At 29.8% G+C, this 25,926-nt stretch overlaps 1 protein-coding gene across 3 annotated transcripts in view; it reads right to left on the bottom strand.

Moving 5' to 3' along the window:
• Positions 1 to 25,926, bottom strand: part of da (transcription factor daughterless) — a 632,912-nt gene that overhangs the window by 336,967 nt on the left and 270,019 nt on the right. For all 3 annotated transcript variants that reach the window (XM_089595689.1, XM_089595691.1, XM_089595690.1), the window contains 2 exons: positions 2,483 to 2,626; positions 2,177 to 2,294 (listed from right to left, as the gene is read on the bottom strand). In XM_089595689.1, the coding sequence (XP_089451815.1) occupies positions 2,177 to 2,294; positions 2,483 to 2,626 (262 nt within the window). The remainder of the gene's footprint in view (positions 1 to 2,176; positions 2,295 to 2,482; positions 2,627 to 25,926) is intronic.

The following is a 25,926-nucleotide window of genomic DNA, read 5'->3' as shown; positions in this document are numbered from 1 at the left end:
TAAATCCAAAAAACATTTGTGAATACTGATTTTTGACAGTGACAGGGCTGTTGGCAAAAATTGGATTTTAAAAGAGTCGAACTTGATGTTTATAAGACCTTAATGGTACTGTTAGAATTTATGGAAAATTTATCTTTAACTGGACAAAATTAATGCAAGAACCACAAAAAGTCAAGAAGATTGAAAACAATTTTTTTTTTCAATATTTAAAAAGCTGATTACAATATTTTTCGTACTTATCAACATAGTGCAAAATTAGATAAGTCAGAAGGATCATATAACAAATGCATTTCTTGTGCTCTACAAGATTGTGAGATAATATTTAGCATTTTAAAAACGTATTCCACTCAAAATCACGTATTAAAGTTACGAAATTTTTTTTTTAAAGTTATAATAATCTTAGATGATCTTAAAAAAGTTTCACCTAAAATTAATATTGTGTTATTGAATCAATATCTTTACGCTCATAAATTTATAAAAATTTTCTTGGTAATTAAAAGCCGAGATCAAGAATAGTGACAAAAAAGCTGGTTTTTAGAGTTTCAAGCGACCAAAAACATATTTCACTCTTCCGGACTATAATCTAAACTATTTTTTACTAAAAAAGACCCCTTGGCAAAAATTTCAGATATAATTTATCTTAAAAGTACATATACACTAATCTTTAAAACTAGATATAACTTTTAAGTTTCTTAAGCATATCATATTTGTTTATTACATATAAAACTTGTACCACACAGCCAACATGAAAAAATGGTACACTATGTCATTAGGGCACAAAATACAAACATGATCGCTCGAACGGCGTGATTGTTTCATATTAGTGCCCAAGTTGCATATAATGTTGTTCTTATCGAGGGTGCAAAGAGCAATTTTTTCTAAAATCCTACCGTTAGTATATATAAAAACCTTGTATGTTGTAAGCGTTTCAAAAAAACAGCTTATAAAGTTATTTTACGTCTTTTTTTGATATTAACGTAAGAATGTGAGCCCTTAGATCTTATTTTATTTTATTTATTTATAAAAAAAGTTTTTGATCATCATCCCTAGACTTGGCTTACCAGTATTAACTCAGAAAATAACTATTAAATATCGCTTAATATATGCAAAAATACAGTCACACATTCTCTTTAGCAAAACAGGCTGATTTAATAGCAAATAATAATTATTATTTGCACACTGTTGTGATACTTAAAAGAGAGTGGGCCAAAATTTTCACCATTACTTTAATCTTTGATTAGGACATTGCATTTAATATTTATATACTTACGATACAGGCAAGACAACGAAAAATTCTTTGGGAACCGAGTACTATCCCCCTGTTAAACTAAAAAATAGCTCATTTTGAGTATATATTTAGAAAAAAAAGATCTTTATGAAACTTGTCATACCTAACTAGTAAGGTATCAACGTCAAGGTGTGGGGTGTGTTTAGCCTGCCAAAATAAGCAATGTTGTAAAATACTGATAAGTACAAGTGTTTAGTTAGTAATAAATGAGAAAGTTATATTAACAAATTCACTAATCGTTCCCGAGCAGTTACTCATGGAAACATGATTCAACTACTTACAAACTTAAGTTCACTTACGTTATGTAACAGTAAGGTTATATCATGTCTCTTTATATAGCAGAACTCTATTCGTACGAAAGTGTTGACAATGCCAATCATGCCCTACGTCATGTAATGATAGTGTTCCACACAGATATCTTTTTTTTACAGATTTTACAAAATAGCTGTTTAAAGAGAAAGGTTTAAAGAACAAAATAAACTTGAGCTGACAATTTAAAAGATGATAGTCTTATTATACAGACTGCTAAAAAACTTAATCAACTTTTTTTTCTCATCAGATAAAGAGTGCCTTGTGTGGACTTTCTGCTTACTTTATTCAAAACATTTCTTTAACTTAATCAGTGGACGTTCCAAGGATTATTTTCTAACCACTTGTATGTTAATTAACTCCTTATGTATGAAGAAAATAAGAGCGTTGAGTTTTTTCCACGTTTTCGAGAGTTTTTTAATCTCCCATATGGATAATGTTTTAAAATTTTTGTCTTTTTTAACTACATTACACACTTGCCCATAATTCTTTTTAAGAAAGTAAACCTCAAATGGCTTATATTAATACGCATAACAAACTTATGAACGAAAGATTTTTTAATAGTTTGTGTTAACTTACTACTGTTAGGAATAGATATCCTGTCAATGTTAACAGAACTATCAGTTTCGGAAGCTGTATTAAGTCCAGGATATGAGCTCTGTGTTTGAGATGGTGTTTCTGGTGGATGTGCAGGTCCCTAGAATAATAAGATGTTTGTCAACAATATTCTTGTTTGATTAGAAACAAATTAACAGAATATCAACATAATACAATTTTTTTCATACTCAGAAGCTCAATCATCTATTACTTTAAATAGTATTATATTATAATGATCATTAAACGACAATTCGATTTGAAGTAGTATTTTTGACTTTAATTATTTACCAAGGGATGGGATGGTGATGAATGTCTGTAAATAGTGCTCTGTGGACCAACAGCTCCAATGTGAAGGTCAGGTTGATTTTCAGCGATGTTCCTTAAAACATTAATAGCATCGTCCATGTGGTAAGGTTCCTCTAATCGAGCTCCCTATGAAGGAACGTTCACAAATTTGAGTCGAAGAAATAAAGGAGTTTGAATAAAAAGTATTTACAATCACACAGTTATTTAGTTTTTTTTTTTTTTTTTTTGTTTTGTATAAATTTAGTAGGTTTTTTCTTATTTCAAATAATGAAACTTATTTAAAAAGTTATTCAGTAAGTTTTTTGTGAAAATGAAGAATTTGCAATACGAATAAGTTTCCCATGGTCCTAATTAAAGTTTATCACTGTATTGTCAATAAAGTACACCTTACATTTTATTTAAAATATCGTCTATCATGGGCTTCTACTTTTTGCCATGTACACGGAAGTGGCACTGTATAGCCAGATTCCAAGACGAGATAAGTGAGATAGAACACAAATATCAGTGCAACCTTTTTCTTTCTTACTTGCCTCTTACAAGCTGTCCTTCTTTCGTATACATGTTCTAGTAGGGCTCAACCCCCTATGTGCTTTGGATGCCAACCCCTTACTAAGATTAATAAATCTCACTGTAACGTTTAATAGTTTTTTTAATAAATTTGTTTTCCAGTTAGTATAAATAATGTACTTTTGTAAATTTATAATTCATGTATTAAAACGAAGTTCTTTATGTTGCGTACTCGGGGGGCTAGAATTTTAAAACCGACAGATTTTTTTTTTCAATCGGAAGTCTCTTCCTCTCAAGTTTCCCCCCTTACCCCGTCCCCCTCACCTACTGTTCTCTACACACTACCCCTCTCCCCACTATATATGTATATCTGCCAACCGTGCCGTGTTACTCTTCTGCACACCTTCGCCCACCATTCCCCCTCACACTCCCGAGCAATTAACTTTTTAACAAATTTTAAGTTTATTTTTCAACAATAATTTTTTTTTGACTTTGAATTTTTTTTTTTTCAATTCTAAAAAAAAAAAAAAAACTACGAGCGCTGCCGACTATAGAAACTCGGTTTCTTGTACTTATCGTGTGGCTCGTAACTATAATATTCCATTTTCATATGCATTCACTGATAATACATCTAATTCATGATAAATTGTGTATTTGTTTTCTAAATAATAAAAAAAAAAAAATAAAAAAAAATAAACATGTGGAATAAAGTTGAACAACGTATCAATGGTTTGTAAAGGCGCTTATTTCGAATTCGACAAACAAATTATGTTACAATATCACATAATTTTATAAATAAAGTAATTTATAAAATTAATCATGAATAAATTATGTAAAATCATTATATAAATATATTTCAAGTTCCATATCATTTTAATAGTTTTTAAGGTAACTTATTTTGAATTTCATAAGCAAATAATGGCACAATGTCATTGAGTAATTATATAAAAATAAAGCAAAAATTGTAATAATGGGCTATAGAATCACAAAAAAATAAGTGAAAACAGAAATTTTTTTTTTAATCAATAAAAGGAAATATAAAAATAAAATAAAATAAAATTACAAAAGACATGAATAAATACAATGGAATGAAAAAAAATGAAATGAAAAAGGGAATGAAAAAAAAAAAATATGAATATAAAAAAAGAAATTTAATAAAGTAAATACAAAACAATGAAAAAAAATGTAGTAAAATAAAATATGAAAAAAATTAAACAAGAAATGGAAAAAAATAAATAAAACAAGAAATAAAGAAAAAAACAAAACAAGAAATTAAAAAAAAAAAAAAACAAATGAAAAAATTATAAAGGAAATTAAAACAACAAACCAGGGGGTATTAATGGGTCATGGGACCCACGGTAATAACGAAGTTCTTTAAACATGAGATGAGTATGGACACAATTTCTCAGGTAACAAGGGGGTCGCTATATCCACAGGAAGAACGAAGCTCTGTAAACGTTAGTACTGCATTCATGTCGTTTACTAAAACAAAAACTTAAAAAACGAAAAGAAAAAAAAACAATATTTTAGTACTCACGATGGTTGAACTTCGTGAGAACGTCGTGCATAAATACAGTACTCACGAAGTTCAACCATCGTGAGGACTAAACTGTTGTTTTTTTTTTTTTTTCGTTTTTTAAGTTTTTGTTTTAGTAAAAGACATGAATGCAGTACTAACGTTTACAGAGCTTCGTTCTTCCTGTGGATATAGCGACCCCCTTGTTACCTGAGAAATCGTGTCTATACTCATCTCATGTTTAAAGAACTTCGTTCTTACCATGGATTCCATGATCCATTAATACCCCCTGGTTTGTTGTTTAACAATAATGGAGGCAGTAGACTTAATTAAATTATTGCGCAGAGAGATCATGTAGATCATATTCCGATTACTTTGTACGCATTACGTGCTTCATATTACGGTACCTTTACGCGACATGTGACTAATCCTTTATACTTTTCGAACATAGAGATATAAGAACAAAGTTCGCGAGTGAACGATGAGGCCCACAAAATGATTTATAAACTGACTTTAGCCAACAACTATCAATATTACCATTATAGGCTATCTTATTGATACATCAGCATGGAAGAACGAAAAGATGTAGATTCGTTATAGATCAGCGTAGTGAAAAGAGTATATATAGATTAAAAAATAATTTTTTTAATTTTATGGAAATCATTTGTCAAGTCACCATCAGGCTTTTTGCTAGCTGCTCTTCTGTTTGGTAAGAGTCTTGGTTTAATAATCCCTTTAACTTAGCGTCTTAAAACTTGACTAATATTTCTATATCTACAACATGAAACTCACTGTTTTAAACCTTTTAAACCACTTACGATAACCTTTCACAAATTTCAAATTAACATCTTATCCTTTAATGATTAGAAAAGTTTAACAAAAAAAATATATAGCAGTTATTTGTCATGGAATTTAGTTTATACACTGCTTGCTTTCTACATTTAAACACACTTACAAATACGTTCCAGCTATGGTTATGTCTTTACGATCACTACGATCTCTCTCTCTCTCTCTTTCTCCTCACTGTCTTTGCCACCTTGTAACTGTAATGTAACCCACCTTCTCTCTAAACATTTATTTAAGGTGGCTCCAGCGCCTAGTGCCATATCAAAATGGGGAGACTAAAAATTAATCATTATTTTCTTTAAAATATGGTATAAAATTATCGTAGAGACTGTTGTAAGCCATATTCTACATTTTATCTGTTAAGTAAATATAAAAAAACAAAAAAGTTTTATGATGCCCTAATTGATGAACTGTTACGGTACGCTCCTAAGTTCAAGAGTAGTTATACCTATATATATGTAATGTGCAGAATGCAGACAGCTGAGAGCTGACTTGCACTCGCAACTGTATACTTAGTCTCCGATTATTTAAAGATTTTGTTCGATAACAAGACACTTTTCTCATGTCATCGAAAACTGCGTAATAATGTAAACAAAATAGTATATTTTTTACACCTTACGGGTTATTTATTTATACAAGTGCAGCAGTAGGTTAAATATCGCGTAAGCTTGCGTTTCCTATCCAACCCGTCTTAAAATTACGATTTTGTAAGCATGATTTCTTAAAATTTTCATCTATTTTATTAATTTTTTCATCACTAGTTCCTAGTAAATTACCCCATTCCTTGAAGATGACAATTTCAGCAGTATGGTACATTTATTTTTTTTCTTGTAAACTTTATTTTAATTGTTTAATTGATCATCAAAAATCTGCTTTAGGCCTGTGGCCATAAAAGACTAGGTTGAGCAAGCTCAACAAGTGCTATCTTTGAATTGGATTATCTTGGAATTTCGATCGCAAAACCCACAAAAACAAAGATACTATTGGATTCAGCATTTTCTGAACTTAAAAAAAAAAAATCATGTACAGTTTTTGTACATTCCATGATGGAACTTTCTTGACAGTGACTCTTTTCCACCGTGCCTGTGAGCTACTGTATTTCTTTTTTCCCTAGAACTTTCCTTGCAAAGGTTAAATTAGGTATAGTAGGACACTTTTTCAAGCAAAAAACATTTATTTCTTATTTTTGAAGTTTCACAAATGCTAATTTACCTAAATTTTTTTTTAATTAAAAATATAGGTCTTTACTTAAGAAAACATTATTTGTTGACGGTGCTCATCATGATCCGTTTTATTAAATAATTTTTCAAGTAAGTCGTGAAATCTGCAGTAGTGGGATATAGTCTTTGAGGATTACGGCAGTAGTAGGACACTGTATGTGGTAGTAGTGGGACAGTATATGATAAAGTTATTTGCATATGTAAGAACACAATTTTTTATTTATAAGAGGTTAATTATTACTTTTGAGAGTATATGAATATTAAAAATATTAAATTAATAGGGATTTCTCTTTTATATTTTTTTTTTTTAACGATATCACAAAATCCCTACTTACTATGTCCGTTAATAATAAAGGAAAAAATATTATCTTATACAACATCAACTCAATAATATAATTATTAATAATACAAACTACAAAAATAATACTCAATACAAGTTGAAAATAAATATTAGTTTCTAAGGTCTTAAAATTTTTTTGTTTTTGTTTTATTTTGCTCTGCAATAAATGAACTTCACACGCACTTAATGCTTTTTCGTTGTCTTCTAGTTTAAATAAACGTTTTTTTATTTTCTGTACTATTGAGTCATTATTCGCATTCCAGCTTTCTTATTTAAAAATTTTTTTTAAATTTTTAATGTTCAAGTTAATTTTTTTTTTTATATTAACAGTTTCTTTACACTCTTGAAACTACTTGTTTAAATTTTTTGCGTACTCTTTAGCATTTGTATTTCTTCTTTTTCTTGTTTATTAAATAAAACTTACTGCTTTTTGAATTTTTTTTTTTTTTTTTTTTTTTTTTTTTTTTTTTTTTTTTTTTTTTTTTTTTTTTTTTTGTAATGTATCAAATTATTAACAACCGCTACGGGTCGGTTTTCCTTAGCTGCTTTCTTCTTCATCTTAAAATTAAGATTGGTTACAGAAAATATATTTGTTAAAGGAGAATTATTCGATTTTTTTGTGAAGATAAGAAGCAAGTTTTGAAGGCTGAAATACAAAATCAAAATATAATGTAAATAAACTTATACCTGTATTTTTCTGTTAACAATTTTCAGAGGTATTGGTTTTGTTCAGTTATTTTTTCAATATTAGTATGCTGAAAATTAATTATTGAAAATATATCATTTTCTGCAAAGTTGATTTTTTTACATTGGGTAGGATGAATTAATACTGATTACATTGAGGTTAGGTTTCAGATTATGTCTATTTACCAGGTAACAATGCTCTCATTTAGTTAATTACTCATTCTAGAAATATATTTGAGTTTAATTTTACTGTTAAAGATTAGACTGATGACACTCGCACGATTACTATGGAAAAAAGCATGAAATCACAGTCGTTAAAAATAGAATTTGGTCTTGTCAAGTACTTGTCCCACTACTTCTTAGTTTTTTAAAAAAAGGATGCAGCAGTGGGACAGCAACGATAAGCCTCGTCCCACTTCTACATGGTGTTTGCAGAATATAAGGGTATACGAGGACAGGCTATATTTTATGACAAAGTAGTAATTTTTAAGATCTGATTAACAAAATTTGTTGTTCTTTAGTGTCATATTATTACGTATAAACAGTTTGAACGTACGAAAAAAGTTTTATGCTCGGCTTATCATCTTGGTTGTCAACTTTAGTCTCACATCCAAAATAAGCGAAATGCCTCGTTTAAGACGTATGGATCAAACGAGTGCTTGGACAGCTTGATAAAACATTTTTTTTATTCTCCCTTGAACGTTTACTACAATCAATTTTGGGAGTCTTATCTAGCTAAAAGATAAGGGAATGTTAGGAAATTTTTGAAGGATATTTTTTCACAAATAAATTTACCAGTTTTGATTTTCTTCTCCTGTCCCACTATACCCTGCAATTTCTGCGTTGTCCCACTATACCCCATTTTACCTTACCAAGAATCCACTGGACACTGTCTCACTGCATTGATTTGACTTGCCAATAGAATTGTCTAAAATAGGGATATATGCCTGTAAAAGTTTTACTTGAAAAATTAAATATTTTTGATTTAGCATTTAAGACTGAATCTACTTACAAGAAGTTAGACATTTATTAAATTATTTAACAATTGTTTATTCTTCATTATAATTAGTTATTGGAAGTAAAAATAAGATATTATTTCTTTTTTATGATTACACTAATATAGAAAAGTAGTAGACCCCACTTATAAATATGTTTACGACCAGGTCAAACCTTACGTAAAGTCTGAACTTTAATGAAATAATAATTGCAGCTTACGCCCTGCACGTAAAAAGCTTGTAGTTGAAATAAACTTTAGTACGTACAAGAACTACTGTGAGATACTTGGGTTATTAGAACATTGTTTTTTGAAAAAGTCATTATGAGAAAATATGATGTAGAGAATTTATACATACCTTAAATTAAAAAAAAAAAATTAAAACTATAGATTGACTAGCTTGCTTATAACTTTATTTCTATTGTATAATTAGCAGTTATTCTGTAAAAGTTAAGTCACTTTCTAAAATGTAAGCCTTCCGTAGCAAAAAATGTAAGAACTAGAAACAGAAGTAAGTCAATAATTACATTGCGTTTTACTATAACAAATAGTAACAGTATTACAACATCAATTTCAAATAATTATTAAAAGTACTTTCTACTTTATTCATATGAAAGTCTTTTAATCCACTATCACAAAATTTAATAAATTTTTTTGTTTTTTAGTATACTTACGAAGAGAGCTATTAAACAATTAAAATGTTATTACATTTATTTATTATTCGTCCTCGTTAATTAATAAAGATGTATCTTAATTCTTGTAAATAAGTAAGAATGTTTCTCATTATTAACAATAAAAAGATTGAAATAATATTTGTGAGAGTTGCTTTATTGGGTATACTAATAAGTTCTTAGTATTTTAAAAAGATGATTTTACCAATAGAGATTACTCTGAAATTGTCAGGTATTAAATGGCTTATAAGAAGTCTGAACACTTGGCAACAACGTTACTTTTAAGAACCATTGCCATTGTTTTGGCCGTGTAAATTTTTCTTAATGAAAAATATAAGGTTTCATACCGAGCACACATTATTTGCAAAAACATTTAATTTTTTAATTTCTTTTTAAAAAATGTGCTGCTGAGACACATTGATCGTTTGTTAAAGCTTTTGATAATGCTGCATTAAGTGAGAAAATTTGTTGTAAGGGATTTTGAAAGTTTAATAATAGCGAGTTTGACGTTGTAAATGTAGAAATAAAAGTCAAGATTAAACACGCTGAGTTAGAGAGACTATTGAACCAAGACTCATACAAAATCTGAATCAAGTTTAGTTAGTATCAGTATGTCTTATAACTGTAATTGAAAAAAAAAAGAATGAAGATTTTTACTTATCAACAGTCTAGATGAGACACACATACATGTAAAAGTATACAAAAGTGTTTTTGTTTTATTCAAGAATTTATTTACAAAAAACAGACTCTCATAGTGTATGCAATATTTACTCGCAAGTCATTTTCTGACTCTATCTGTATACAAATATTCTTTTGATTCTCACCCTAGAAAAAAAATTATGTTCTTGTCCATGTTAAAATAAAGGCTTTTTTAATGCAAATTAATTTCATACAAATTTTGCCTTTGCAATTTATTAATTCTCATTGAAAACGCTAAAACAAGGAATAAGTTTGTTAACAATGAAAATAGTAAAGATGTTGATTTTCTTGTGAACAAGATCATACAAGAAATAAAGACCTTATTAAAATCTTTTTACTAGTCATTTTTCTAGCTTTGATATTATATTTAATAATAATTTGGCAATTTCTAATCTTGTTTCAGTATGTAATTTATCGACTACACTTAAATTTATGATGAACATAACTATTGGTTCAGTTTTCAAATTCAATTTTTAAATTCAATTACCTTCTCACATAATAATTAGAACTCTTTAAAAAAAAAAATAATAATGCTGTCATCAGATTTATTATTGTATTATTATAAAGCTTTATCTTCACTATAGTATGTGAGAATCTCTCTTTTAATAAAGTAAAGAGTTTTTGGACTTAAGAAATATGTATATTATGTTTTGTTAAGATTTCACTATTTATATTTTAATCTGACTCCTCATCAAATACGTTGAAAAATACATCGTTTGTTAACTACGTTTTTGAAACGACAGATAACCTTACATTTCTATTTTCTAATTAAAATAATGATTTTAAAAGTTTGACGTTATTTGAATGAAAAAGTCTCCAAAATTTCAATCATCGATTTCAAAATAATTCTTTTTTTTTATCATTGAAGCTCTATCCCAATAAACTAAATTAATTTCTTACAATCAGTTTTCAGATTTTTGCTTTAAAAATGATTTTTTAACACTATCTAACTCTAATGGTAACTCATAAGTTTTATGACTAGTTACTTTCTTAGCGAATAATATTGAAGTAACACCAGTCCATGCTATAGACAAAACTTATTATTTGGTTGAAATGAAACAACCAAATAATAAATTTAACTGTTTTTTTTTTCTTGTTCTTTTTTAAAGCATTTTTTTTTTCTTATCTTACATTGTTAAATGTTACGTTTTTTCTTCGTTATATCTGTTTTATAATGTTACAAGTCTTCCATAATGTGCAATTCTTAAGGGCACAGGATAGCCCAAGTGGCTGGCTGTCCCAACATTGTCATAACATGTAATCCTGAAGAGGCCAATAAAATAATCGCAAAATATTAATTGTTGAACAATAATAATTATTGCTCTAAAATCACCTAGTGCATTATTATCACATCTGTATGTATGTCAAAAGAGCAAGTGAAAAGAAAAAAGTATTTATTATACAATAAATTATTTTTGATAAATCATCTATTACTCGTACTACCTGAACCATCAACGTAAATAATTGTTTGTTGTCTCTCAAGAACATAATACTGATTATTTAAAAAATTTATCAATTAACGAATCGTACTCTATTAAATTTATACTAATAGCGTGGTCTTTTAATGTAAATTTTAGTAATATTTTTGGCTTAGTACTCGAATCTATTTTCAAACCAAGCGGTTAAAGAAAATTTCAAATTACTTATGCATTTTTCTAATTTTATAACTTGTTAAATAATTTTGTCTTTGTTTTTAAAAGAGACCGGTAGATTCATTACTTTATGTCTTCTACCACTTATTACAAAATCTTTTAATCTTCATGCTCATCCTACGAAACTTCATATCCATCTTTAATGTACTTTGTAATTTTATCATAAATCTCCTGACTCTTAATTTCCTTATGAAACTTACCAAATAATGTATTACATCATTTGAAAACGTAATTAAAAATGTACTTCATACTCTGTATTAACGTATATCACTTAAACCTTATATAACACTCACATTGAGTTGATAAGGTCATATTATGAAGAACAACCGTTATATTATTGGTTAAAAAATAAAAAATTGAAAGAAGCATCAGAGTTGTCAATGAACATTTAATTACCTACTTTATTATTTTAAGTTACGTTTAATCACCTACTTCATCATTTCCATCTATTTATATAGTTAGTAAATTAAATTGTATGAACTGAACTAAGAGGAAAAGTGAGGATGGCTACATAAAATCAGAAAGGGCTTTGAAGGGGGGGGGGCAAGATAAAGTAAATAAAAGGCAAAAACCACTTTAAAAATGTACGAAAATTTTCATAAAATATGCAATATTTTGATAAAATCATTCGAGGAAGAGCCAGGAGGCGTCTTACTGAACCTCCAGGCAACGGCGTACTTACTGTGAAAAGGGCAAGGGAGGCTTATTAAAGTGTACGGGGATTGAGATACGTAAGAAAGGGGCAAATGAAATGTCAAAAAACTCTTAAACAAATGCAGACAATATTTAACGTTCTTATTAAGTGGTACCAGGTGGTGTGTGGGATAATCTACTCGATGGTTTTTTGGAGATATGTGTGTTTAGTGCAGCTAGAACATTCGTTGATTTTATGTGTAGATTTAAGTTTAGTTGCCGATTGTGAACTGTGGGAAGTGCTTGAGGCAACTACTCAGGTAAAGCTGTTAATAAATCTCTAAGAGGTCTTCTTGAGTAACGAAGCGTCAACAACTCTTTATTGAAATGAAGACACATACTTCACGTATGGCTTTAGTTGTTTCATTGTTAGAAAGACAGTTAAATTCTAAATAACTAAAAAAACTAAGCATTGTCTTGACTCCCACATTTTTTTTATTGTAGGCACTCGCTGCACATTTTTTGTCATACATATCATACATTTTGAATTTTTTAGAATCCCAAACAGTTGCCTTGAGTCATATGGCAGCTTGGTATAAGCCCTCTGAAGGAAGAAACATGCTCTTTTTAGTTAAAACTTCTTTCACAAACATAAATATGAGTAAGTATGTACAAAAATAAATAGTGAAAGTGTTTATTTAATATATATCTAGTCATACTTTTATTAAGGCACTCTTAATTATTTCCATAAAAAGTTGATAAATTCAACTTTAAAAAAAATGATGTGATTATTTTATACGTAATAAGTTTTAATAGAGGTCCAGCCTAGAAATTCCAACAAAAATCATAAGCGAAGCACATTTGCGTAGAAAATTACCATAAGTACCTTAGTAAAGTATGGATGGTCAAAAATATTGTTTGGTGTATGTTTTGGGGGGTTACAAATGTTTAAGCTTATAAAAACTTAAGAATTTAATACTATTATTGTGACGCATTTAGCTGCTGTTAGTTTATTTTTTCATCTTTTTTCTTATTCATTGTGCGTTGGAAGTACATTTTGTAGTTTCGTTAATAATATACATTTCTAATCTTACCAATATATAAAGCAAAGTCGCTAAAACCGTTGTAATCGCTAACCGTGAAAACTACTAAACTGATTTTGCTAAAATTTTGCATACTGATTCTTCATTATTCCGAGATGGTTTTCACATAGTTTTTTTCTTGAAAAAGTTAATAACAATAGCGATAAATAAGCTTAAAATTTTGTTACAATAAACTAGCTTAGCACTTTAGTTCAGTGGGATCTGCTAGGTGGCGTCGAGGTAAAATTAAAGCCATCTGCAACTAAAGATAGTGAAGAGTGGTTATAAAATGCCCCATCGAGTATACAATCATTGCAGTTGATCATTAGCACTACACCGAGAACAGAGGAGTCCATTGTGCAGCTGGGCATCCAAGCTACCGATGACACTCTTCTTTCATGGGCAATCAAAATAAGTCGATTTTTACCCCAGATCCCCGAAATAATTGAATGCTACAAAAAAACACGCGTTTGGAACGTCAACGTCTCCGGTGAAATACAGCCAGAGCCCAACCTGCTCCAACACTTAGGCCGTTATGTGGCCGTTCAAACATTTGACCTGGTTCCATCAGAAAATTTTCTACTTCAAATGCAAGCCGGAGAAGACAACCCTGCAGAGTACTGGCAGCAACAACGGCCTCCTTCTTCGTGGTCGTCCAATCGGCATACCTACAGAGAAGGTATTCTCCAGGCGACCTAAAGACGAGATAATCTCTGGTCAGTGGTGTACCTCTCTTTAGTACGGTCTCCGTACACAGAGACTCAAAGGATAAGTGCCAAGCTACCTGCAGCTGGCTCTTCATCATCAAAAATAATAATAAGGAATATCTACAAGTTTCACCACCGACCCTTTTCAGGGACATTATAAAAATTTAAGTTCCCTACTTAACCATTAATCTCATCATTTCTTTTAAAGGCCACCTAAGTTTCAATTACCTTGCCACCTAATACAATTTTACTACGATTTCCAGAGACGATTCGTAAACTCGAAGACTTTGTAAAGTCGGCCACTATTAAACCAAGTCAGTAATTCACTGACAGACGTCACAAGCAGAGTTGTTCGTCGTAAGGCTGGGAACCCCGGTGACCGACGACCCTATACTACCCTCTCAACTTTAAGCATTCAACCAGGAATCACCGATATTCTTCAAGGTCTGCGCTGGGAGAACCTAACAGCTGTGAAAAAAAATAGTAAACGTGAGCCAACGGGACAGTTTTTAACGGGCAAGCATCACGAACCAACTTTTTCACCTTAGATCACCAAAACAACTGAGTTTGAAGAAAAAGTGCTTTCGTCTTAATAAACCGTCCAAAATAATCATCTTCGATGTTATACCAGAAAATGTTGGGAAAAAGCTTTACAACTAGCTTCAAAGCATCAAACCCTTAGGTATCCAGGCAGTCACGTTTGCTGGAAACTTCAGTCAAGTAAGAGTTTACTTAAAAAGCTCACCGGTCCTTTTCAGGTTCATCGGCGTTGAACTACCTCACCAACAAATATATTAAGACCTAATAAAGTTAAAAAAAATAGCCCTTAGAGCTCACAAGAGTCTGAACTATGTCAAAAGTCACAAAAAGTCGAATTAAAAGGAAAACTTTAAATGCATCTTATGAATACAATCTTAGGCGTCAAGAAAATGACGAAAAAATTCACCCATAACAAAATTTCAGCGCGATACCGTGTAAAATATCCTACACGATATCTTAAAAGTTATCCTACACCATATCTTATAACATATCCTACACAAAATTTAATAGGATATCATATAAAACTGCTTTTACGATAGTCTACATGATATCCTACACGATATCAAGGTAGTGGACAAGGAAATCGATTTTCTATAGATTTTCTCGAAACTTAGCAAATAAGTACATTTTAGTGTCCTTCAAACATCAGTACAATTTCAACATAGGTACTGCAGCTAAAAACTAAGATATTAACTTATAAATTTATGGCTTTTATCATGGGACGCCTCTGTTACGCTGATGTGAGCCATGCAGTTTTAAAGATTACAAGAATAGTTTTCTATACATTCTTAAAGAAAACTATTTTTTGAATCCGTGGAATCCAAGGAATATTTTGCATTATCTCATGATGTTCCTTCCGCTACTTGTTTTTGAGGAATTTTAGTACAAACATCGTGTATTTCGAGCGAACGTAACCAATTTAGCAGACAGCTTACATATACAATTTGAGACATGACAACGTCATTCGCCCTCGTTGTATATATACATCTACTGCCGCTATATATACACGTCATTCATGAACTCAAAATATAGTTTGAAACTGTGGAATGTAATTCGTTTCAATAATAAACTTCTTAATAAACAGAAAAATGTGCAATAAAATTATCAAATGAATAATCTAGTACGTAGTTACAGAAATTAACCAAAATATATTTGTATTACAACAATCTGTAAAATAAACTTTTTTTTTAGCAACTTTTGATCTTCCTTTCTGTGCACATAATTCTTTACGAATCACTGCTTTCTTTGCTTCATCCATACGATGTACACAAGTACTGTATTTCTTACCTAACTTTTTTGTTACAAATTTTCCGTTCTTCAATCTTAGATTATTCATATTTATTTGCAAAATAAAGCGGCTGAGCACAAATTAAGTAATACGATAACCTAATTCTCAAAAAAAGGTAAACAAAAACAATATACATGTATGTATACATATACATATATATATGAATACAACGTTGCCCGATTTCGTCAAGAAGCGCAGACAGCCAACTTTTGCTCTTCTGCGCATGCAAAGAGACGAGTGGTACTCAACCATTTCTACTTTGACTATACAGTAATATTATACGCAGTAATCTTCATTCTCACTGAGCACGACTGCATCTTGTCAACTACCTTAAGCAAGATTTTTGACAACTCAAAAATAAAAAGTATAAACTGTAACCCATGTTATTTAAAATCTTTTTTATTTAAAAGCAGTTAGAAAAGCCAATATAAGTATTAAAAAAAATAAGCATCTCTTTGCTCCAGTTAGGGGATTTGAACCTGGTCCAGAAGACTCATGGTCGAGTGTCTTACCCACTTGACCAGAGTGGATTAGACACTCAGAAAAGAATGTATGTTCTTATGAGGTACATCTAAAACTTATATTTATTATTTCATCATTTCGTAACCAATGTTTACTACCTTGGTTACCTAATTGATAATTAACATCTTATAAATGTACATTTTATATTAATTCGTGTCTCTTAACACGTTTGTCAACAATAAATCTAGTAATTGATCTTACAACTACTCTTCGTTCATGAATTTTACTTATACTTTAGATATACTTTTCATTCCAAGGGAAAATTAGTTGATATTTAAAAGTGCACCAACGGAAAAAGAGAATGTAAGAAAACTTAAGGTGGCTCCAGTGGCCTCAATGTTAAAATTATAAATAACCCAACTGAGGTTAATAAAATTGAATTATATTCTTTGAATTCCCATCTTTCTATTCGTATAAAAAAAAATTAAGGTTGACGATGAAAATTTTAAGAAATCATGCTTACAAAATCGTGGTTTTAAGACGGGTTGGATAGGAAATGCAAGCTTACGTGATATACAACCTACTGCTGCACTTATATCAATAACTCGTAAGGTGTAAAAAACATACTATCTTGTATATATTATTACGCAGTTTTCGATGACATGAGAAAAGTGTCTTGTTATCGAATAAAATCTTTAAATAATTGGAGACTAAGTATACAGTCAGCTCTCAGCTGTCTGCATTTTGCAGAGTACATATATATAGGTATAACTACTCTTGAACTTAGGAGCGTACCGTAACAGTTCATTAATTAGGGCACCATAAAACTTTTTTGGTTTTTTATATTAACTCACTAAAGTAACATATAAAATGTAGAATATGGCTTACAACAGTCTCTACGATAATTTTATACCATATTTTAAAGAAAATAATGATTAATTTTTAGTCTCCCCATTTTGATGTGTTACTAGGCGCTGGAGCCACCTTAACAAACCGTAACTTTCTGTGATTTTATGTAAGGTTTAGTTAGATTTTGTACCACAGTTACAGTTTGTTACGTTTTGTTACATTTACTTACAGTCAACTGTAGCTTAATACATTACCTCACGACTTGTAACGTTTACTATTATGATTTTAAAAAGGCACTCGAATCTCGTGAAAAAGCAACTGTGATAAACTCTTTTAAAACGTAAGAAAATGTCGTCATGTGCAATATTTCATAACAGCTTACAGTTTTTAGCAGTTTATTACACTGTTTTTCATTTTTTTATAATTTATAACTTTTAGACACACTTCCTTACTTTTTTGAATAAAAATAAATTTAACGAAACAAAGTTGAGTAATTATTATGAAAAATTATTAATGTAATATGATTTCTTGAGGTTTAGTGCATAAGCACACGATCAGTAAGAGCTAATTTAGGAGTGAGAATAAAAACTCCAAAGTCAGGTGTTACTGAGCCTGATGAGGTTGGCGTTAAGAGCAACGAAACGTTGCTCAAACTAACACCTGACTTTGGAGTTTTTATTCTCACTTCTAAATTAGCTCTTACTGATCGTGTGCTTATGCACTGAACCTCAAGAAATCATGGAAACAATTGGGAGCAGAACGGTAAGTTCAACAAACACCGTAATATTAATGTAATAGTATGTAGTAAATCATATCGAAACGTAGCGAAAATGCAAGAAAACGTAACACAACATAATAAAATATGAAAACGTCTTAATCCCATGAGAATAATAGGTCCTTACATCTTTTTACGTTTTCTTACGGGTCACGGCCTATTATCACATATCTATACTTTTTCTTCCATTTTGTTACTATTGTAAATTCCCGCTAGCGTCTAATGAATATATTTTTATCATCACATCAAAGTTGTAAATAACCTTTTCCTCTCTAACACATTTATCTGGGCTTAGAATACAGCAGCAAAAATATTTTTTTTTATTTATTTATACAGTACTTAGATAAATTACATAATCTCTTAAAACATAAAATCATACATAAAATAAAGTTTTTTTAAAAACTATTAGATTCAAACAAAAATTAGAAAAATTTTTTCTCAACTTAAATTAGAGACTGTAAAAAAGCATTATCTCAAAGACATAATAACATCATCAAATGTTATTTTATGTAGATTTGTTTAATTTATTGTATATTTTATAGTTTTAATAATAATCATTTTTTTTTTCATTGTTTTGTTGAAGAAAGAAATCATGAAATATGGTAAAAAAGTTTCATACAGGGTTTACTTTGCATTCTCATTAATGCATGTTGAATTTAAATAGCAAAACAAAAAAGTTTTAAAAAATATTTATGTATAGTTTATTTAGTTTTATACTTTTAAAAACACAAAACTTATTTTAACAACAAAAAACCGTCAACAAGTAATGCTTCTCGATCATTTATATGATTTAAAAATTGTGTAAGTTGTCTCACTTTAGTATGTTGAAATGTAATGGGATTAAAATCTTCTTAATACTACTACACAAAGTTAATACATACACATTTATACACATATTTAGCAATTTTAAAGGTACTGTTCATGTAGATACAAGACTCGTGACAGCGACCATAATAATTTTCAAGGAGCATCGATCAAATACTGTGTTCTTGTTCTCAGACTCAAATAATTAAATTTTTTTTACCTAAAACATTATAGGTACCTGCTTCACTACTCTCTTTAAATACACCTATATGTATAATCATAAAAATCGATTTCATTAATGGAAACGGTAAATATTCGTGGGAAGCGCAAGCGGTAAAAGTTGCGTGGTGTATAATTTATTGAAGATAGTTTGCACATCACTATTCTGCCCAAAAATGTTGTCAATACTGCTTGTAATAAGAATAAAAATCAAAATTTTTTGTCACATATATTTTTAGATTCTTAAAAAAAAATGGTATTCCTGTTTCATTTTAAATAATCTCACATTTACAAGTTTTCCTTAAAAAAGCAGAGAAATGATATTTTGACCTTATGTACACCTTTTCAAGCCATCATACATTAAACAAAAAATTTCGAGTCTATTATAGATGTATAAAACGTTTCAAGAAATAGAAGCTAACAATTGAATAATACAGTTAATTAGAAAAAAAAGTATGGAAATATCTGCATCTAAAGCCCGATAAATCTGGGTCTAAAACTAATAGTCTAGCTGACGGTGCTAGACTTGTGATCTTATAGTGTTAGCATGAAAAGTTTCGTATACTCTTTATATTTTAAAGCATTTGAGGTTAATTATTTAACTTTTATAGTCAATAGTATTATACATTGTTAGTAAAATTAAAACTTTTGTTTGACACACGTTATTTAAACGTATTGAAATTTAATCTTCAGCACTAAAGCTGTGAATTATTTGCTTTCTGCAATGCAGCAAAACTGTAGCACAGAATAAACTTTCATAGTTATTAAAAAAAAATTTTTGTTATGCTGTCAAAACTTAATTTTTATTATTAAAAATGTAAAACAAAATGAATATGATCTTCCTTTTCAATTTTAATAATTTATTTTAACTAAACCATGTAAACAGAATTATTATGATTAAATTTATAAAAAATAATGTTACTTAAATTGAGTTTTACATGACATAACATATAATAAAGTTTCTATGTTCTTACGAAATCATTTTGACAGGCTTTGAGAACAGTTACAAAAATATTAATTTTCTTGTGTAAGTCGAACAGTTTTTAGAACAAATTCTTAATAAATTTAACAAAACTATAGAAAATAAAATTTAATAATATTACTATGTCTTAAGAATATTGCTTTTTTACAGTCTTTCATTCTAGTTGAGAAATAATTTTCCTAATTTTTTTCAAATCTAATGGTTTTTAAGAATACTTTATTCTATGTGTAACCTTATGTTATAAAAATTAATATAACTTATCTGAGTACTGTATAAATAAGTAAAAAATTGTTTTTCCTGCTGGCATTTGATACTCAGATTAAAGTATTAAAGAGGGAAAGGTTATCTACAACTTTGTTGTGACAATAACAATAAATTTATTATATTTTTTTATATCAACTAATTTTCCCTTGAAATGAAAAGTATATCTAAAGTATAAGTAAAATTCATGAACGAAGAGTAGTTGTAAGATCAATTACTAGATTTATTGTTGACAAACATGTTAAGAGACACGAATCAATAAAAAATGTACATTTAAAAAATGTTAATTATCAAATAGGTAACCAAGGTGGTAAACATTATTTACGAAATGATGAAATAATAAGTATAAGTTTTAGATGTACCTCATAAGGACATACATTCTTTTCCGAATGTCTAATCCACTCTGGCCAAGTGGGTAAGACACTCGACCATGAGTCTTCCAGATCAGGTTCAAATCCCCTAACTAGAGCAAAAAGATGCTTATTTTTTTTACTACTTATATTGGCTTTTCTCACTGCTTTAAAGTAGAAAAAATTTTAAATAACATGGGTTACAATTTATACTTTTTTATTCTTTTGTTACCGAAAATCTTGCTTAATATCGTGTAGGATATCATGTGGACTGTCGTGCAAAAAATCTTACATGATATCCTGTAAGATTTCGTGTAGGATATCTTGTAAGATATTTTATAGGATATCTTGCACGATATCGCGCAGAAATTTTATTACGGGTATTAAGTGAGAAATCAGCTTTTTACTATAACCCTCATGGTAATGTTTTGGATCTTTAAGATTTTTAAATAGGTTAAGTATATGTATGTGTATTTTTGTTGCGATAAATATCGTAGAGTGAAAGCTCCAGGACTTTGTTGCTCTAATAATAAAGTTGTGAGAGGAGAGTAAAATAATAATTTTAATTATATTTTTTTTTTTTGAGCCTTGAATCTTTACACCTTAACAAAAAGCCCAGTCCATAGACTATACGGAAGAAACTGCAAATGAATGGCCTTTTAAGGCTAACGATTATTTTCTTATATAAGGAGTACACGGTACTTTTTAGCATAATTATATTTTTTTCACTTTTTACTGCTTTTTACTTGACCAAATAAACTCTATGCATTCCAAACACATACCTTTTTGATAAAAAGATTTTTGTTGTAAGAAGTGTCAGGAATAGATATAACTTCTAACTAATAACACATTTCACATTACATGTCAACACGCTACGGGGTTTTACTTAGTAAGTCTCGGGCGAAGCTGAGACGGGGGGTCCGCTAGTGTGCAATAAGTGCCTATAAATTTTTGCTGTTGAAATTTACATCCAAATTTAATTTTTAATTTCAGCGTAATTTGTAAATAATGTCTTGTTTAATGTTAATATCTTTTTAATAGCCTTCATATTATCTTAAACTAATTTTTTGAATGGTATTTGTCACTTAGACCTAGAAAGTAACAGAAGTAATATGACAAACTTGATCTTGTTATTTTGCATCATAATTTGCTTTGTTTTTTTCTTACAGTACATTTGCACTACTTGTTTCAAAATAAAATAATTTATCATAGACCCTTATTAAATGTTAAATGTCATCCTAATCATTTAACAGCTGTGCAATGTGTTATTTGTATTGACCTAAAGGTAGTAGCATTGTTTCATCTTCGTTTTAATAATTGGTTTCAATTTTTCATTGATTTTTATTAGCTGCTAAAGACAAAAGTATGTATACAAGATAAAATAAAAATAGAAAAAAAGTTCTAATCTAGAGAACTAAAACAATTAAATTAATATTCATAAGAAAAATTTGTACTTTTTTTTTTTCAATTAGTAGTAGCATCAAAAATCTAAGCCTCCTTCTTTTAATGTAACGGGTTTTAAAGTACATAAACATACACAAATAACCATAAAAAAAAAATTTCAGAAGCTTAAAAGTTGTAAACAGTTATTTGGTTACCTAGGTTACAGTTTGGAATCATGTCGAATGACTGGCTTGAACTCTAAGCAATTTATAACATTATTAGATTATACTTTTCTCAATAAAACCGTCAGTAGGGGTGATGGGGCTACGGAAATTGTAAGATAGGTAAGGAGAAAAAAAAGCATGTTAAAAAAATTGTTAAGTTGACCTTAAATATACATGAAATACTAAATATTATTATAAATTTATGTAAGGAAAGGGAAAAAATACTTGTATTGGGCGTCATATTGACCCTTTCTACGATTTTATATGTAAATATGTATTACAACCCCCTACTACTAAATTATCTCTCTCTATGAAATGCGTAATCTTGACGAAGACCGTACCGCTCGCAGCCTAGGTCGGATAAAGGGGCTTTCAAGTAACAGCATACCATTCTTTCTTACACTGGTCTTAAATCCTCTATTATTAGAAATAATCCCTAAAACTCTTTCATACATCAGCACTGACGTACTTCTATGCAGTAGACGGGCCTTTCTGTTGGTTCAAACTAGAAGTAGCTACCTACCACCGTACGCTTGAGCACAAGTATGAGATGAGACTTGATGCGGTCACTGAAGAGGCTGGGATATTTTTACCCTTAATAAAGTCATACGTCTGAAAATTAAAATAAAAAAATTTCAACTTTTGGTTAAAGAGTCTGGCCATTTAAAAACTAAATGTAGGGCAGTTTTAATGCATTTCAGTGCGTTCAAGGAATAACTCTCAAACTCTTTAACTTGACCTCACTACTGCTGAGAGAAATAAAAAAAAGTAAGGGAAATATGGAAGGAGTGACGTGTAGCCCAGTAGACAATGGGAAGAAAAATAGAATAGAAACCAGGTATCTACTCAATTTTTTTTTTTTTTTTAATTAATACAATGATTATGGATTGAGGAAAAACAGTTACAACTTTGGCATAAGCATGAGAAATAATTTTATACAAAAATAAATGGATTAAATAAATTAGGTACGCACGATTATCATTATATTTAGTAAACTTCAGTTCTTTGGATTATTGAATACGACAATAAATCTTTTTTTTAGAATTTCAATACGGCTGATTCAATATGGTGGACTAATTTTTTTTTTCTTTAAAACTTGAAAAGAACTGGAATATATTTTTTTTTTGGGTCACTGTTCTTTATACAAAGGTTATTTTTTAGATTGTCAATATGGTGGACTAATTTTTTTTTAATTTAATTAGAACAGCTTTATTAGAGTTTCTCTGATCTCTATCTTGCAGGGTCCTGGTATAAATAGGGCGTCCGAAACGTGCGTAAAGAGCCACGGCCAGGTGCATGGAAATGCAAAGACAAACGGAGGCAATTAGTGGTTTTGGCAGCTTTGAGTAATAAATGAGGTGGAGTGATGAAAAGCCAAAAACAACGGAAAATTTAATCACCTTAATAAGTAGCTCGACTGCAAACAGTCATTCTTCTTTTCCTTCGTAGTAGCAGTCTCGAGTGCGGTGTCATAGTTTTTCTCGTAGGCAGTTTTAAGTAGCCTAAACTATTATTGCCTGGTAAACAGTAAAAATCTTTAAGGTGGCCTTTTATTCAATAATGTTCATCTACGTTAAAAAAAACGTTTTACAGTTTGATCTCAAAGTATAAGGGCTGTGATGTGTGAATGGATTAGGTTATTCCCAAGAAAAATATATATGGATTTTATAATTAACTTGTTTGCATTATATATCTAACTAACTGTAGAATTATACAGGTATTTCAGTAAATTTGAGTAAATATCGCCCCTGCCAAAATTATAATAATAGACTTGTTATTTCTTCGTTTCATGATAATTCTTCTCCGATATTTTATAGAAGCTGATCATTTAACAAAAGTTAAAGCAAGAGAAGTCGAGATGGTTATTCTTTAAATAAATTGTTAATAATTTTTATACATCTCGTATTACGCAAAAGTTTTTTTTATGTTTGTTTTCACTTTGAAATATTTACAATCCCACACCATTGTGCATTGATGTTTCTACTTAAAAGTGACAGTAGATTGCGCAAGAACACTTATCACACGAAAAATTCTTTCTTGTAGATTTCTTGTAAAGTTCTCTTATATTGTAAATCAACCAAATAAGATTTTTATCTGATTCCCTTTTATACACAGAAAAGAGATATTTAATTTTTGTTAGTAAGAGTACGATTAAACTGATTTTGTTGATTATCAATTTGAAAGATTCTTATTTGAGTTTATTTTTGAAAAACAAAGATATTTAACATCTTCATTAGTTGGTCTATACCCCTCCTTATTCACCAAGCAAAACACAATCTATAATTAAAAAATTTTTTTATATTATTTAATACGGCCAAAACGCTAATTGGAAATCAGAGGCTAGTTTAAAGGATTTTTTATTAGTTCATTTAATTAGAAAATTTAATACAAACATTTTGATACATTTTATGACACAATCTAGTTTCAGAATAGCATGAAAAGATCTGTACATTTTCTTACAGTTCACGAGATGCTCATGAGGGACGTGATGGGAAACAAGTAGTTTTTACATTATGTATCAGAAAAAAACAATGCAAATATAAAGTGCATTGAATTGTAGATTTTTTTTTCATGGGCCCAAAGTGAAACTGCCACTCTGCCCCCTCGGGCCATACTTTTTACCCTTGAAATCATTGTGGGCCCACGGGCAGAAAAGTTTTTTGCACCGCTCATGCTTGTCCTTTGTGTCCTGATGACGAAATGTATATTTTTATGGATAGATTGTTTCTTAACGAAGATAAATAAGACTACTTAAAAAGTATAATAATTAATAGTAGCAAGTTACCTTGTTAAATATGATAGGAGCCTTAAAACATGTATTAATTTTTTTAATTAAAGAGAATTTTGTATGGATACAGTCTTCACATAATTCTATGTACATATCACTACAAAATACTTATGGATTTTTCATCGTGGTGATTAAGGCTCTTAGCAATTACAAAATTATTCAAGCTTTTAAAAGTAATGTGTAGTCATAATCTAACATTTTAAAGATATATTTAATTTAAAATATGAATTTTAGTCGCTTTCTGTCTATATGTGTTAAAGCCAGCTTGCCCAGACTAGAAACCAGACGAAATATCTTCCTTTCTTGTGATCTTCAACAAGACCGTGACTTAATTTTGGTGTTGTTTTGAATCGAAATCAATTTTTTTTTTTAATAAACTGAAATCCTGAAGCAATGGTAAACATGTATATAAGGTTTATTTGCTATGGACTAAGAAATCAAGTTTGCATTTAGTAGTCGTGTAGTAATGAAAAGTTTTATGAAAAGTTACGAAGTAACTACTACATAACTTTTCATAAAATTTTAGGGCTAATTTTTTAAGAAAATTGGAAAACGGACGCAAGTAACATTGTGTATTTTTCTTACCTTTAACTTAACTTTAGATTTACGATTTTGAAACAAAAAAAGTAAGATCTCCTACTATGCAGTGGTTGCGGGCTGCTTCGGTGAGGAAGACCCCCTATGTTGTGCTATAATCATCCAGCAGCATTAAAAGAAACTAAAAAGACTATGTTGAGGCACCCACAATGTCCGCTGCAGTTCTCCATGAAAAGATTACATGTGGCAGAGATGGGTTAATTGTGGGTTCGCCCTGTGAAAAGTAGGCTTGAACTCTGCTACGGATACCTAGGCTTGGAGGATCTTCCAGGCAACTGCAAGGGTATAAATGGAACTGGGGCATACTAGAGCTGTGGTGAGAGTGGTTACCAGTCTAGTGGCTCCCCCCCAAA

Source organism: Copidosoma floridanum, unplaced genomic scaffold (assembly GCF_036245765.1).
Source record: "Copidosoma floridanum isolate Cflo_tuat_1 unplaced genomic scaffold, Cflo_Japanese_pri ptg000027l, whole genome shotgun sequence".
NCBI classification, from domain to species: domain Eukaryota; kingdom Metazoa; phylum Arthropoda; class Insecta; order Hymenoptera; family Encyrtidae; genus Copidosoma; species Copidosoma floridanum.
The sequence above is the reverse complement of the archived record's forward strand: the minus strand, read 5'-3'. Positions and strand labels throughout refer to the sequence as shown.